The 15,516-nt window shown below is 40.2% G+C and overlaps 1 protein-coding gene across 28 annotated transcripts in view; it reads left to right on the top strand.

The window, feature by feature from the left end:
* The first annotated feature begins 7,533 nt into the window (after nt 1-7,533).
* The window catches only part of PICALM (phosphatidylinositol binding clathrin assembly protein), a 134,172-nt gene continuing 126,189 nt past the window's right edge, over nt 7,534-15,516 (top strand). For 17 of the 28 annotated variants that reach the window (XM_058306150.2, XM_058306141.2, XM_058306139.2 and 14 more), the window contains exon 1: nt 8,525-8,763. In XM_058306150.2, coding sequence (XP_058162133.1) covers nt 8,634-8,763 — 130 coding nt within the window. In that variant the 5' untranslated portion in view covers nt 8,525-8,633. Of the gene's footprint in view, nt 7,721-8,519; nt 8,764-15,516 lie in introns of those variants that run through there. The other 11 variants (XM_058306148.2, XM_058306149.2, XM_058306146.2 and 8 more) reach the window with 7 other exon arrangements.

The following is a 15,516-nucleotide window of genomic DNA, read 5'->3' as shown; positions in this document are numbered from 1 at the left end:
ACTTGCATTAGCGAGGCTCATTTGTTATAATTCATGAAAGAATATTTTTATAATTGTACTATTAACTATAGTCTGTCATTTACAATAGGGTACAGTCCTACATGTCTTATTAAAATTTTTTATTCCACCTATTAACCATATTCACATATATATAATTCAGTGCTGTTAATTACATTCACAATGTTGTGCTACCATTACTACCATCCATTACCAAAACTTTACAATCAACCCCAGTAGAAATTCTGTACAATTTAAGCATTAATTCCCCATTCCCCACCCTCCAACCCAGCCCCTGGTAACCTATATTCTAGATTCTGACTCCAAGAATTTACTCATTCTAATTAGTTCATTATCAGTGAGATCATACAATATTTGTCCTTTGTATCTGATTTATTTAATTTACCATGATCTCTTCAGGTTTATCCTTGTTGCATGAATCAGAACTTCATTCCTTTTTAATGCCGAAAAATATTCAGTGCACATCTATACCACAGTTTGTTTACCCATCATCAGTTGACGGATACTTGGATTGCTTCCATTTTTTGGCAATTGTGAACAATGCTTCTACGAACATCAGTGTGCATATATCTGTTCGAGTCCCTATTTTCAAGTTTTTGGGATATATACCTAGTAGTGGGATTGCCTGGTCATATGGTAGCTCTATATTTAGCTTTCTGAGGAACTGCCAAACTGTCTTCCACAACAGCTGTATCATTTTACATTCCTGCCAGCAATGAATGAGTGTTCCTATTTTCCACATCCTCTCCACACTTGTAATTTTCTGTTTTTTTTTTTTTTTTTTAATTTTTAGGAGGTACTGAGGGTTGAACCCAGGAGCTTGTACATGCAAAGCAGGAGGTGCTCAACCACTGAGCTACACTAGCTCTGCTGTGTGTGTGTGTGTATGTGTGTCTGTCTGTCTGTCTGATGCAGCCATTCTAATGGGTCTGAAGTAGTAGCCTATCGTGGTTTTGATTTGCATTTCCCTGATGGCTAATGAGGCTGGGCATCTTTTTATGTGCTTTTTAGTCATTTGTATATCCCCTTTGGAAAAATATCTATTAAGTATTTTGCTGATTTTTTAATTGGGTTGTTTGTCTTTTTATAGTTGAGTTGTAGGATTTCTTTATATATACTGGATAGTAAACCCTGATTGGATATGTTGTTTCCAAATATTTTCTCCCATTGAGATGACTGTCTTTTCACTTTAATGATAAATTCCTTTGATACACAAAAGTCTTAAATTTTGATGAGGTCCCATTTGTCTATTTTTTCTTTTGTTGCTTGTGCTTTGGGTATAAAGTCCAAGAAACCATTGCCTAACACAAGATCCTGAAGGTGTTTCCCTATGTTATCTTCTAGGTCTTGTATAGTCCTAGATCTTATATTTAGTGTGTCTTCTTGATCCATTTTGAGTTGATTTTTGTGGATGTTATGAGATAGGGGCCCTCTTTCATTCTTTTGCTTATGGATATCCAGTTCTCCCAGCACCATTTGTTGCAGAGACTATTCTTTCCCAAATAAGTGATATGGCAGCCTTGTCAAAAATCAATTGGCCATAGATGTGAGGGTCTGCTTCTGAATTCTCAATTTCATTCTAGTGGTCCAAATAGCTAGCTCTCCTTCTGCTAGTACATGCTGTTTTAATCACTGTAGCTTTGTAGTAAGTTTTAAAGTCAGGAAGTGTGAGTCTTCCAATTTCATTCATTTTCAAGATGGTTTTGGCTATTCAGGGCCACTTACCCTTGTAAATTATTTGATGGTTGACTTTTCCATTTCTGCAAAGTAGGCTGTTAGAATTTTGATTGGGAATGTATTGACTCTGTAAATCATTTTGGGTAGTATTTACATCTTGCTGATATTTAGTCTTGCAATCCATGAGCATGGAATTCTCCCATGTATTTAGATCTTCTTTTGTTTCTTTCAGGAAAGTTTTGTAGTTTTTTATATGTAAGTCCTTTATATCCTAAGTTAAATTTATTCCCAGATGTTTGATTCTTTTAGTTGCTATTGTAAATGGATTTTTTTCTTGATTTCCTCCTCAGATTGCTTATTGATAGTTTATAGAAACACTATTGAATTTTGCATGTTGATCTTATACCCTGCTACTTTGCTGAATTCATTTATTAGCTCTAATAGCTTCGTTGTAGATTTTTCAGGACTTTTCTATAAATATATAGGATCATGACACTTCCAAATAATGAAAGTTTTACTTCTTCCTTTCCAATCTGGATGGCTTTTATTTCTTTTTCTTGCCTAATTGCTCTGGCTAGAGTGACAGTAGTGACTGTGGGCATTCTTGTCTTCTTCCAGATCTAAGAGGGAAAGCTTTCAATTTTTCACTGTTGAGTAGGATGTTAGCAGTGAGTTTTTCATATACGCCCTTTATCATGTTGAGGGAATTTCCTTCTATTCCTATTTTTCTAAGTCTTTTTTAATTAAGAAAGGGTATTGGATTCTGTCAAATGCCTTTTCTGTGTCAATTGAAATGATCATGTGAGTTTTCCCTTAATTTTGTTAATGTGGTGTATTACATTGATTGATTATTTTATGTTGAACCACCCTTGCATACCTGAGATAAATCCCATTTGATCATGGTGTATAATTTTTTAAAGGTGCTGTTGGATTCAATTTGCAAGTATTTTGTTGAAGATTTTAGCACCTGTGTTCATATTGGCCTATAATTTTCTTTTCCTGTCCTATCTTTATCTGGCTTTGGTATTAGGGTGAGGTTGGCCCCTAGGAATGAGTTTGGTAGTGTTTCCTCCTCTTCAATTTTTTGGAAGAGTTTTAGCAGAATTGGTTTAATTCTTCCTGGCTTTTTGGTAGAATTCACCTTTTTTCCATTTTAAAAACAATTTATTGGAGTATATCATTTATACATGAGCATATATAACAAAAAGTGTAGAGTAAAAGTTGTAAACTTACAAAACAAATATGCATAATATCATTCAGGGCTCCTATACATCACTCCTCCACAAACACCTTGCATTGTTGTGAAACATCTGTAACAAATTATAGAGCATTGTCAAAGTATTAATACTTACTATAGTCCATATCTTACATTTGGTGTCTTTCCCCCTCAACCCATCCTATTTTTTTGTTCACAAACCATACAATTTATCAAAAATGTATAATCAATGGCATTCGGTATAATCACTGAGTTGTGCATTCATCACTACAATCACTATTAGAGCATTTTCATTACTCAAAAAAAAATAAAACAAGAACAAAACAAACCACTATCATACCCATGTTAGCACTACTAATTACAAATCCTATGATGTGCTTTCACCATTTCTATTCATTTACGAACATTTACAAACAACTTTTTACCAATTCCACACAGGTTAAACCTCAGCATTCCATTCTCTAACCACATTCTTTTCTCTGGTGACACAGTCTAGCTATTAACTCATGAGTTTGCTCATTATGTTTAGTTCATAATAGTGAAGTCATAAAATATTTGTCCTTTTGTGTCTGGCTTGCTTCACTCAACATAATGTCCTCCAGGTTCATCCATGTTGTCATATGCTTCACAACTTCATTTCTTTTTACAGCTGCATAGTATTTCATTGTTTGTATAGGCCACAGTTTGTGTATCCATTTGTCAGTTGAGGGACACCTGGGTTGTTTCCAACTATTGGCAATTGTGAATAATACTGCTGTGAATATTTGGTGTGCAGATATGTGTTCGTGTCAGTGCTCTTAGTTCTTCTGGGTATATACCTAGGAGGAGTATTGCCGGGGCACATGTTAGATCTATATCTAATTTCCTTAAGAACCACCAAACAGTCCTCCATAATGGCTGTACCATTCTACATTCCCACCAGCAGTGAATAAGTATTTCTGCCTCTCCACATCCTCTCCAACACTTGTAGTTTTCTGTTTTGTTAATAGTGATCATTCTAGTAGGTGTGAAATGATATCTCATTGTAGCTTTGATTAGCATTTCTCTAACAGTCAGTGATGCGGAGCATTTTTTCATGTGTTTTTTGCCATTTGTATTTTTTCTTTAGAAAAATGTCTATTCAGGTCTTTTTCTCTTTTTTTTTTTCTTTGCCCATTTTTAAATTGGGCCATTTGTCTTTTTATTGTTGAGTTGTAGGATCTCTTGGATAGTAGACCTTGTCAGAGATGACAAATATTTTCTCCCATTGAGTAGGCTGTCTTTTTCACCCTCTTCACAAAGTCATTTGAGGTGCAGAAGTGCTTAATTTTGGGGCAGTCCCATTAATCTATTTTTTCTATAGTTGCTAGTTCTTGGGTGTAAGGTTTCAGAGAACTTTTGAAAGGTTTTTGATGACTGATTCAATCTCTTTACTTATAATTGGTCTGTTTCAGTATAGATTTTTTGGAATGAGTGAATGAATTAATAAAGTACTGAAAAAAGTTGATACTCCAGGTGGATAATTTTATATGAACATGCTATATCTATGAACAATGGACAGATTTTATCAAGTGAGAAGTTTGGAGTGATGGTCTGTTCAAATGGGTTATTTCAAAAGTGTTTTCATTTATTCGTTCAACCATTATTCTACTGTGTGTCTACTATGCATTGGCCACAACAGTAGCCTAGTGATATCTCTGCTGCCCATGCTAGTGCAAACAAAACAATTATAAAAATAATTAGATAACAGGAGGATGTATAAGAGTCTACGTGAGTAGCAAAAGGAAACCCCCGACTGCCAAATGCAGTGTTAAATAGCATAGCACATCTAGGAATGGTAAGTAGTTTGATATGGCTGGAATGCATGTGAAGGCTGGTAAAAGACAAAGCTCAAAAGCAGGAGTTACGCAGGAGACTGATTGTGAAGGGCCTTGGATGAGGGACCTGAATTTTATCCTGTTGAGCAATGATGTTAGTGCAAATGAAGAATTTTAATGAAAATAAATGAAAAACATTTTAGGTTCAGAAAGATCTGGATTGGAAGGTAGGGGTATCGGAGACAGACAGATCAGCCAAGAAGTTAATAGAATAATATAGGTGAGAAAGAAATCATAAAGGCTGGAACTAAGGCAATAGAAGTAGAGTTAGAGAGAAGATTGCTTTAAAAGCTATAGGTAGATTATGTTGGATTAGACAAATAAGAGAGGGGAGTTAAGAATGATTCCTTTTCCTGACTTGGGCCATTAATGTAAACTGGGAGCAAAGGAGAGGATAGGTATGGATTAAGGATGCAGGATGGTGGGTAATAAGAAGAGAAGTTCAGTTTGGGCCAAAAAGTTGGAAGCATCTGTGAGACTTCAGGTGGAGCTATTTCTTGAATAGACCAAAGAAACTGGAACAAAGAAAATTTAAGCATAAAAGATAGGGCAGATCAGTAGTTCCTATCTTTAGAATAGCAACACATTTTCCTCTAAATTTCTCTTTCAGTTCCTAACTGTATTTCTTTAGTCAGCCAAAGGGATACTGATGCAAAATACCAGAAATCAGTTGGCTTTTATAAAGGGTATTTATTTGGGGTAGAAGCTTACAGTTACCAGGCCATAAAGCATAAGTTACTTCTCTCAAACCAAAGTCTATTGCCACATGTTGGAGCAAGAACCAACGTCTGCCAGCATTCAGGCTTCCTGGGTTCCTTTCTTCCCTGGGATCATTTCTCTCTGGGCTCAGCTCCTCTGTTCTCTCCATAAGGTCAGCTGTAGACTATGAGGCACTCTAGGCTTAGCCCCTCTCCACAAGGCCAACTGTAGACTATCAGGTGACCACACTGTCTCTCTCCCCAGGGCTTGATTCTCTCTGGGCTCAGTTGCTCTGCTCCTCTGTGTGCTTACTTCCCAGGCTCTAGCTCAAAACTACTAACCTGTCCTTTGCCATGTCTTTTTCCCCTGGGCAGGGACTCAATGCCCTACTGACGTGGCCCAATCAAAGTCCTAATCATAATTAAATCAATTAAAAGTGATACCTCCAGGGAAGTGGACTTGGCCCAGCGGTTAGGGCATCCGTCTACCACATGGGAGATCCGCAGTTCAAACCCCGGGCCTCCTTGACCCGTGTGCAGCTGGCCCATGCACAGTGCTGATGCGCGCAAGGAATGCCATGACATGCAGGGGTGCCCCTTGCGTAGGGGTGCCCCACGTGCAAGGCGTGTGCCCCGTAAGGAGAGCCACCCAGCAGAAAGTTCAGCCTGCCCAGAAATGGTGCTGCACACATGGAGAGCTGACACAACAAGATAACACAAGAAGAAGAAACACAGATTCCCGTGCTGCTGACAACAGAAGCGGACAAAGAACATGCAGCAGATAGACACAGAGAACAGACAACTGGGGTGGGGGGGTAGGGGAGCGAAATAGAATAAATAAATCTTTTTAAAAAATGTATAATGCAATGATTAAAAAAAAAAAGTGATCCAACAGACCAGTTTGCAAACAATACAAAAAATTATTTTGGAATTCATAAACAATGCCAAACTGCTACAGTATTCAATGACCATTGTTTCCAAATTTAGAAACTTGTAAAATGTACCCTTCAAAAAAAGTACAGTGATATTTCCAACAGAAGCTTGCTTGTTAATAAGGCAAACGTGTTCATAATTTTTTGCATAAAGGTGGTCTGAAAGAAATCTCTTTGGTAAAAAATAAGAAATATTTTCCTAGAATGTCATTCATAAAATATAAGTTTATAAGTTTCTTACAGTGTGCTTAGGAATAATTTTCACATTTTTCCTTAAGGTTGAAATATTTAATTATTGATAGCTACAGCCTGCTCATGCTGACCTCAGATGGGGGTTTAACCAGTGCAGAGGTTCAGGTCAATCTGTAACTTACTCAGTGGAATTCGCAGCAAGAGGAACAACGATGACTGACATGTCTTGAGAATCGCGTAATTGCACAGCCTGATGGACAAGGGGCACCAAACCACAGATGGATTGCAGATGCACTGAAGGAAGTTATTACATTTTTGTGAATACAATTTGGGGCTGGCTTCACATAGATGAAGGCTGCTGGTTTAAGAACTGTATGTTCTTGGCAAAAGCATAATGCCATAGAATTTCACCAGCCATAGTGAAAAAGAAGGGGTGGGGGTGATGGGCAATGGGAGGAAATTACAAAACTCCTGATACGATAAATAACATGTTAAACATCTATTAGCTTTGCATCTTTAGAGTCACCAGATTGAAGCATAGTAGTTTGGATTTGGCTGGCAGATGGGCTACAGACTTGCTGAGTATGTTAGCAGTCCATTTGAAACTAGCAAAAATACATATGATTATCAAGGCAACTTAACATTCGCAGAGATTTTTATTTCTACACCGCGGTTAAAGGTAGGACGCTGGTAAAATACTGGGAAAAGGCTTTTGTTAAGATCTTCTGCATCTTCATAGAACAGATTCCCAGGATATAGTTCCTCTAAAATGCTCACGGGCAGTGTCGATGTCTTCTTTGCCTGAAAATTTGCTTACCCAACAAGAGAAAAGAGGCCAGAGGGAAGAGAGACTCAGCTAGCGGAGATGTCAGGTAGTGACGCGTTGCTTTGTTGAACGCGACTTCTCCACGTGCCACCCCTTCAGGCCCTTCTATGGTCTGGACCTTTACAAGTCAGCCTTGTAGGGTCAAGCTAATCGCAGCTGACATCATCCTACTACTTCCCTTTTCAAGTTCCAGCGAAGCTCTGTGCTTCCTGTCCTCTGTGACACCGTAGAGAATGAACACTAGTATCTAAATTGAGACTGGCGGCAACTTGTCGAGTTTTCAGAGACGAGCTAAACAAAAACAGGTGACGTTTCAAAGCCTCTCAAGGAAAAGGGGGAAAGAAGCCTTCTGGGGTGGGGCGCGGCGAGCTCTCCCACAGTCCCACAGCAGGGAGACGCCCGCCGGCCCACCCGAGCCTCTTCCTTTTCCTTCAAGCCAGGAGGTGGGCTGCGGGGGCGTCCCTACCCGCCTTCCGCCCTCTCTGAGGGGGGCCGGGCCCTCACACCCGCTCCCTCGGCGGAAGCTGGGCGAGCAGCGGCGCCTCCTCGCCGCCGCGCCGCGCGCGGGCTGCCACCGCGGGCAGCAGGACGCCCTCGGCTGGGGGGGCGGACAGCCGGAGGGGCGCGCCCCGCCCCGCTCTGTGACATCCCCCCCCCCCCCCCCCCCCCGCGCGCCGGCCTCCGGCGACCTGTTGGCAGGGCGAGTCACGTGACGGCGCGGCGCGCGCGGCCTCCTGTTGCGCCCGCCCGGCGGGCTCCGTCACGTAGCGCGCGGGCGCCGCCCCGCTCTGCCCTCGCCGAGCGAGGGCGGGCGGGCGTCGAGGAGGCGAGGGCCGGGGAAAGGGGCGGGAGCAGGGCGCCGGCGGGGCGGCGCCCGCGTCACGTGACCCGGGGCAGCCCGGAAAGCTCCGAGGAGGAGCCTGGCGCCGCCATTTTCCTGCAGTTGCCTGGCCCTCCTGCCCGGCCCGGCTCCAGCTGACCAGGGGAGGGGTGGGCTGCGCTGAGGCGGGGGCAGGGGAGCGCCCGGCCCCGCGGCTGACGAGCCGGTTCTCTGCGGGCTGGGGGGCGCCGGGCGGCCCTGAGGCCCGCCGCAGGCCGGCCGGCGGGGAAGGAGCCGGTGGGGGTAGGGGGGAGCGGTGGGGGTGGGAGCCCTCCGGCGCTTGGGGGTCCCGGTCCCCGCCGGCTGCCGAGCGGGAGGGGTGGCGGACAGCCGCCGAGATGTCCGGCCAGAGCCTGACGGACCGCATCACCGCCGCCCAGCACAGTGTCACGGGCTCCGCCGTCTCCAAGACAGTATGCAAGGCCACGACCCACGAGATCATGGGGCCCAAGAAGAAGCACCTGGACTGTGAGTGAAGCCGGCCCGGCCCCCTCCCCAGCCCGCCCTCCCACCTGCCCCCTCTCGCCTGCGGCTCGGCTGGCGCGGCGCGCGCTGGGTGCGCCGGGCGCCCCTCGCGCGTCCCCTCCCGGCTTCCGTCCCCCGGCTTCCCCGGCCCAAAGCCTGGCGAGCCACTCCCCTCCCGGGGCTGGGGACCCCGGCCCGCGGGCCTCCCGCCGCGCCGCCCTGCGCTCGGCCGCGGCCCCCCGTGCGCGCCCGCCGCCCCCCGCCTCACAGCCCCATTGTTCCCCGGGGAGCCTTTTCCGGGGCCGGCTCCCTGCCGCCCCGCGCCGCGCAGCACTGGCCCTGCTCCCCCCGGGTCCCCTCCCGGGCCCCGGCTCCCTCTCCTCGCCCGGCGGGGCCGCCCCTGTCCGCCGCTGCAGCCGGAGTCGCTCCGTCCGCTTGTAAATACCGTACCCAGTAGCCGACCTTTATCCCGGATTGCTCCTCTCTCCGTGGGAGTGAAAGTGAAGGAATTCTGTTGGGTGTCGAGAAAGCCCCGCGGAAAGTTGGGGTTTTTATTCGCCTCTGGTGGGATGGAGCCCCTGCCTTGTCCGTTTGACTGCGAGGAGTCGGGAATTGTCAGACTCTCCCCACGCCCCCCCCCCCTTTTTTTTTTCTTGCTTGGGGATATGGGGAAAAGGTTTCCTGATACTGGGATCGGTTCCTGGAACTGTTAACCCTAGCCGTTTGAATCTGGAAGCTTGTATGGGAATTCAAAATAGGTTAATAATCGAATTTAGCGACCAGAAACATCTCTTAACAAACGTTGGTTTGTCATCTCTCTCGTTTGTCTTCTTTGCTCACCGTCACTGGTAATGCTTGAGTTTGTATTTTACTTGATGCTGATCATCTTTTGGGGATCTAGCGTTTCTTTTATTACGTAATATTACTTCATTCACTAATTTAGATACAATTAATAGAGCTAACTCCTCCCAACTTTTTTCCAAACCTGGAAGCCACCTATAATATCCTCCTTTTTCTTTCCACTCCCTTTCCTTAGGGTACAAAGCTCTGTGGATCACTCAAGCTTTGACTCAGCGGAGCTTTGACCTGGAACTTCAGGAAAAATAGGGAACTTGGCACAATACTAAGTTTGCTCTAAAATTTAGCCGTATAGAGTCTAAATGACTACTGGATGCGTTAGCCTTCGTGAAAGCTACTTTGCTTTACTGTCGAAAGCAAGAGTGAGCATGTCCTGAACGGGAATTCACTCTCTGGAGTCCCGTTTTGATTTCTCGTTTGGACTTTGGCCGTAAGGTGTGCACTATTTAAAAAAAAAAAAAAGTGCAAAATGTGAATTCTTTCTAAGATTCTTCGCTCATAAAGTGCTGTTGGGACAAGTTATTGCTACAGACAAGCCCATTATTCATTGTGATTTGTGCCTTCGCTATGGAAAAGTTAAAAAAAAAAATGACTGCTTGATTCTCTGATACCCTACTCTTGTCCGGGTTACTTTGTAACTGTCAGACCTGTATTTAGAGAATGGCCGAATATGTTTAAATGGTGACACTTATAAACAAAAATTCATTGAAATATATTGTGAAGCTATAAGTGACTTTGATTACCTGACACTCCTGTTTACTTTCCTTCAAATGACTACTTGGAAGCTAGGAATTGTTAGGTTCACCTTGGCACTTGTGTTAATTATTGTGTGTGTGTGTGTGGGGGAAGGTGTGTGAAGAAACAACTACTTGTTAACTGTTACCTATTTTCCTCCTCAATTAAAGATTATAGCAAGAATAGGTTAAGCTTTTTAAAAGTCCTTTTAAAGGCTTTAGTCTTATTTCAGATAGCAGTGGTTCTTTTAACACATTACCAGAGAACCCAGAAAATAGGTAAGTTAAGTTAGAGGGGTGATAATTGCTTGTGTTGATACAAATGTTAGCCTTCTCTTTTGTAATAGCACCTACTGCAGATGCTAACTGGGGTTAGGTTTAGAGGCTAACCTCATTTTGTAGTTCTTTTACTCTACTACTGCTGTTTATAAGTTCCTGACATTTTTAGAACTTCAATATTTATGGTAATGCTTGCTTTAAAAAAATCCATATAAATAAGTTGTTACTACTTATTTCTTTTCAGTGAGGTTTTAAAATACAGTGATATCATTTTCCCTGCACTGTCTTTAAAAGGCCCTTGTTCTTTTAGTGAAATAGATTTAAATAAAGTCTAAATAGTGAGTGATTCAAATACCTTCTCCTCACACATACTTTTAACATGCTTTGAGAAAATTGAAAAGGCTTCCACAAGTAGTCGTTGGTCTTGACACTATACACTTTAGGCTCCAGTGTAGAGATTTATCATTTCAAGTAGTATTTCCTCTTTTAGGAATTTTTTTTTTTTATATTGGAGTCTTAGTTCCATTGCACCTTTTAATGTCTCCCAAAACTACTCAGTTGAACCTAATGAAAGCGATTTCAGTTTCTAAATGTCAATATTTAAGGAAGATATGCTTAGGACTGTTGTTTTTGATAGGCTCTTAGAGTGTGGAAGAGGTTTCTTTGCATTTTCTTTCCAAGATGAAGTGTACCTTTCCCATCAGGAAGTGATTATCATAATCCATGGATTATGATTTGATTCATACAACTTTGTACACTTAAGAAAGATCTTTTGTTTTACTTATGGGTGTCAGTGGATGATACAGCTAACTAGTGCCCCTAGTGTGAAGAGTTGTGAAGCTTTAAACATACTTGTAAAAATGAAAATGATTTGCATTTAACATAAGGCCTCTAATAGCCGTAATCAAGATAGTAGAATAGCATCCCTTATATTTGAAGGACTTCAGTTTGCCAGTCATTTATTAACCATTACTCATTTTATTAATCCTCTGTGATAACTATGGGAGAAGCAAGCCACAGTGCATGGAAACTATCTTCTAGCACCATTTAAAGGGAACATAGAATGCTTAAAACATCCATAATGATTGAAGTATAGACAAAACACACTTTTTAATTTAAAAAACATTCTTATCTGATTTGATGACCAGGCTTATCTCTGCTGACTTATCTTCAGTTTTATCCTATTTTTTGATAGGAATACTATATTTTTCTTTTTTCTATACTTGTTTAATTTACTTCCTTGTACATTTACATTGTGACATGTTTATTTGAAATGTAATACTTTTTTTTTTTTTATTTAAGGTTCCAGGTAATGAACCTGGGACCTCATATATGGGAAGCAGGCCCTTAACCACTGAGCTACACCCACTTCTTGTAATACTTACTTTAATGGCTACAGAGACTTCATTTTTCAATCCATATTTTCCCCAGTTAATTTCCAGAGATACTTCATTTCAGCTACAATCTTCCTTACATGCTCTAAAACAAAATCAAGAGCAGTTGCTTTAGGCATCTCTTATAAGCATATCTCTATGGTAGATACAGCCTGGGTATTTGTGTGTGGTGAACTGGGTCTAGACTGTCTAATTTTAGTTATGGAAACATTTTTTGCTTTTAAGAATTTAGAAATGTATTGAATATATAGAAGGTGGAATTGTATTTGGGTTAGTGGTTTGTATAACCATTGAAAAAATGTAAATGTAAAACATTTTAAAAAATACCTGAATTAACTCCCCTTTAAGTAAATGTATTGATTAATGAGATCCTTTGAGTGCTTAGTTTGCATGTTGTCAAGGAGGTATTGGTAATTGGATCTAATTTTCAAGGAAAAAATTAATGGAAGATCTGTTAAAGATGTCTCTTATCTAGAAATAAAGTAACTGAGATTTCCAAAAAGGAGCTTGCTTTAAAGAAACTATTAGGGGCATTTTTGGGACTTGCAGTTATCCTCAGTGATATTGCAGGGACAGATGGCAGGACACTGTATATCCTGCTATAACCCACTGAATGGACTGGGAGAAAATGTAAACCACAACATAAACTGTAATGCATGCTGTGTGGCAATGCTCAAAAATGTACTCATCAAATAAAATGAATGTACCACACTAATGAAAGAAGTTGTCAATGTGGGAGGATTGGGGGGTGTGGGAGTGGGGTATATGGGAACCTCTTATATTTTTTAATGTAATATTTTGTGTGATCCATGTATCTTTAAAAAAAATAATGAAAAAATATGTATTTTTTAAAAGAAACAATTGTTTTGTAGTTCAAGTGTGGGCTCACTGTTTTTTCCCATAAGAAGTAATTATGTGATTTCTATTTTGACTTTTCATTATTTGGCCTGTTCTATTCCTTAATAGTCTTCAATAGTTCTTAAATACAGAAGATTATATTGGAGTTATCAGAGTGGGAGTAATAGTAAGATTTGACTACGTATGTCAGATGCTTGAGGCATATGGTAGAGCTCCAAATGTGCAAGTTTTTCCTTGCTCAATAGTATATATTTTAAAAAGAGAAACTAAAGAGAACTTTACATTCAGCCATTTTGGTATCTGACTTATTTGTAATTGGTAAATGAGTTCTGAAATATCTTTGCAATTAGGCTTCACTAGTGGACTTATTATTTTAAGAAATAATAGTATACTTTAGGCATCTATTTTTAATCTTACAAACAATGCTTTTTATGTTTACTTTATTATTATGTAATATATCCAAATACTTTTTAACAGGTGTCTTTGAATTTAATTTAGAGTAGGAGATGAGAAACAGAACACTTTATATTACGTGATTTGGCTTATTTCTTTCTGGCTTTTTTCTCATTTGCTGTGTGAAGCATTTGTATGAAATATTTAAAGTTTAAAAATTCAGTAATTGTTAACACAGTCCATTTTAATTAGTTCTCAGAATTGACTTAATTTAAATAGTTTATTATCTTGATTATCATTTAGAATATTTAATGTGAAAGTTTAGGATACTATATAGAAAGTAGTTTCTGTTCTATTTTCTTTAGTACCAAATTGCTTAGTTTAATTATTTCTCTCTGAAAATCAAAGATGTTAGAAAAATAAACTCAAAAACTTGGCGAAAGGTTAGAGTCCTACCAAAAAGTATGGTTCAACTTTCAAATAAAATTTAGTATTAGCTTTTCCTGTTCTTTCGGTGGCTAAAGTGGCATTTCCGTTACTTTGTATTCTGTCTCAGTATGTTTCCAGTTGTACATTTCTCTAGAGAATTGAAATTTTTTGGATTTGACCTTTTAGAATTTTGTATATCCATTGTGTATATGGTTCTTTTCTTGGAGAATTGTTCTGGGCTGTCAGATTTGACTTATATTCCTTTAAAAGGGAATTTTGATGAGCCTAAACCTTTATATTAAAAATTACATTCAGAGTTGTGATTTGCCAGATTTTCAGACTATTAAGGATTTCTCAAGTTATATTAGTATGTGGGTAGCAATACTTAAAACTAGGCATGCCTAGATTAATTTTATATTTACTTAACAAATATTTTATTCTTACTTTGGGACTGTACAAAACACTTTACATTTATTAACTTGGTTATTCCTTTTAACAACCCTGTGAGAGATTCTATTATTGTTCCCATTTTATTGATAAGGGAAAATAGCGAACTCAGATGGTCAGTAATTTGCCCAAGGTCACACACAGCCAGGAAGATGGGAATTTGAAGATGGGAATTTGAACCTGGCAGTCTGACATCAGAGTCTGCTTTCACCTCAGCATGACTTTTTACATAAATTCTTTTCCTATTCCAGAATTTGAATAAACCATGTTCATTTATTCATGGCAGTGGCTCTTAAATGTAGTCTGTGAACTCCTGGGGCTTCCTAAGATACTTCCAGGGGAATTTGCTTGGTTAAAACTGTATTCATATACTAAGACATTGTTTGCTTTTTTCATTTTTATTCCTTCTTGAGTGTGGTGGCATTTTCCAGAGGCTATATGATGTGTGATTCTGTAACAGATTGAATGAAGTAGCAGGTATGAGAATCAGCTATCTTTTATTAAGCCAAATAGTAAAGAGCTTTGCAAAAATGTAGAACAATGCTCGTTTTCTAAATTTCTGTTTTGGAGAATACGGTTTTATTTCATGAATAAATGTTAATGTATAATGGGTTTATTCTTTTAAAGTAAATTAAGAAATATTTAAACTTTTATTTTCTAACAGTAACTATTGGTAGAGAAAACCCATATAGACAAGTTCTTTGGGGTCCTCAATTTTAAGGTGGAAAGGTTCTAAAAATAAAAGGTACAACAGATAGACCGGGCCATGATTAAATATTTGTGACCAGTGTTCACCTGCTCAACATTTCTGATGCTTGATTCTGTGCTAGTAAATCGGAGACAATTTAGAAAGTTCTGTAGTATTTAAAGACTCATGAAAATTTCTTGCTGACGTTTATATTTTTTGTACTTACTTACAACTCCACATTTTTAAAAAGAAAGATTAAGTATTTGAACAGTAAAGTAATGTTCAGAGGAATATTGATTTCTTTAACATACTGTGATGTTGGAATCAAATCCATCTGTTTCAGTTTCTGTAGCAGCTCAAGCAAATACCATGAAATGGGTTGGGTTAAACAATGGGAATTTATTATCTCACAGTTTTGAGGCCAGGAAAATGTCCAAATAAAGTCATCATCAAGGTGATGCTTTCTCTCCAAGGACTGTGGTGTTCCGGGGCTGGCTGTGGGGATGGTCCTTAGCTGCTCTGTCACATGGTAGTGTACATGGCGGCCTCTCTAGGTCTCTCAGTTCTTTTCCGGGTTCCAGTGAATTTCAGCTTCTCGTTGCTTTCTGTGGCTTTCTCTCTTTGTCATTCTCCTTATAAAGGATTCCAGTAATAGGATTAAAATGCATTCTAGTTG

Source organism: Dasypus novemcinctus, chromosome 10, assembly GCF_030445035.2.
Source record: "Dasypus novemcinctus isolate mDasNov1 chromosome 10, mDasNov1.1.hap2, whole genome shotgun sequence".
NCBI lineage: Eukaryota > Metazoa > Chordata > Mammalia > Cingulata > Dasypodidae > Dasypus > Dasypus novemcinctus.
The sequence above is the reverse complement of the archived record's forward strand: the minus strand, read 5'-3'. Positions and strand labels throughout refer to the sequence as shown.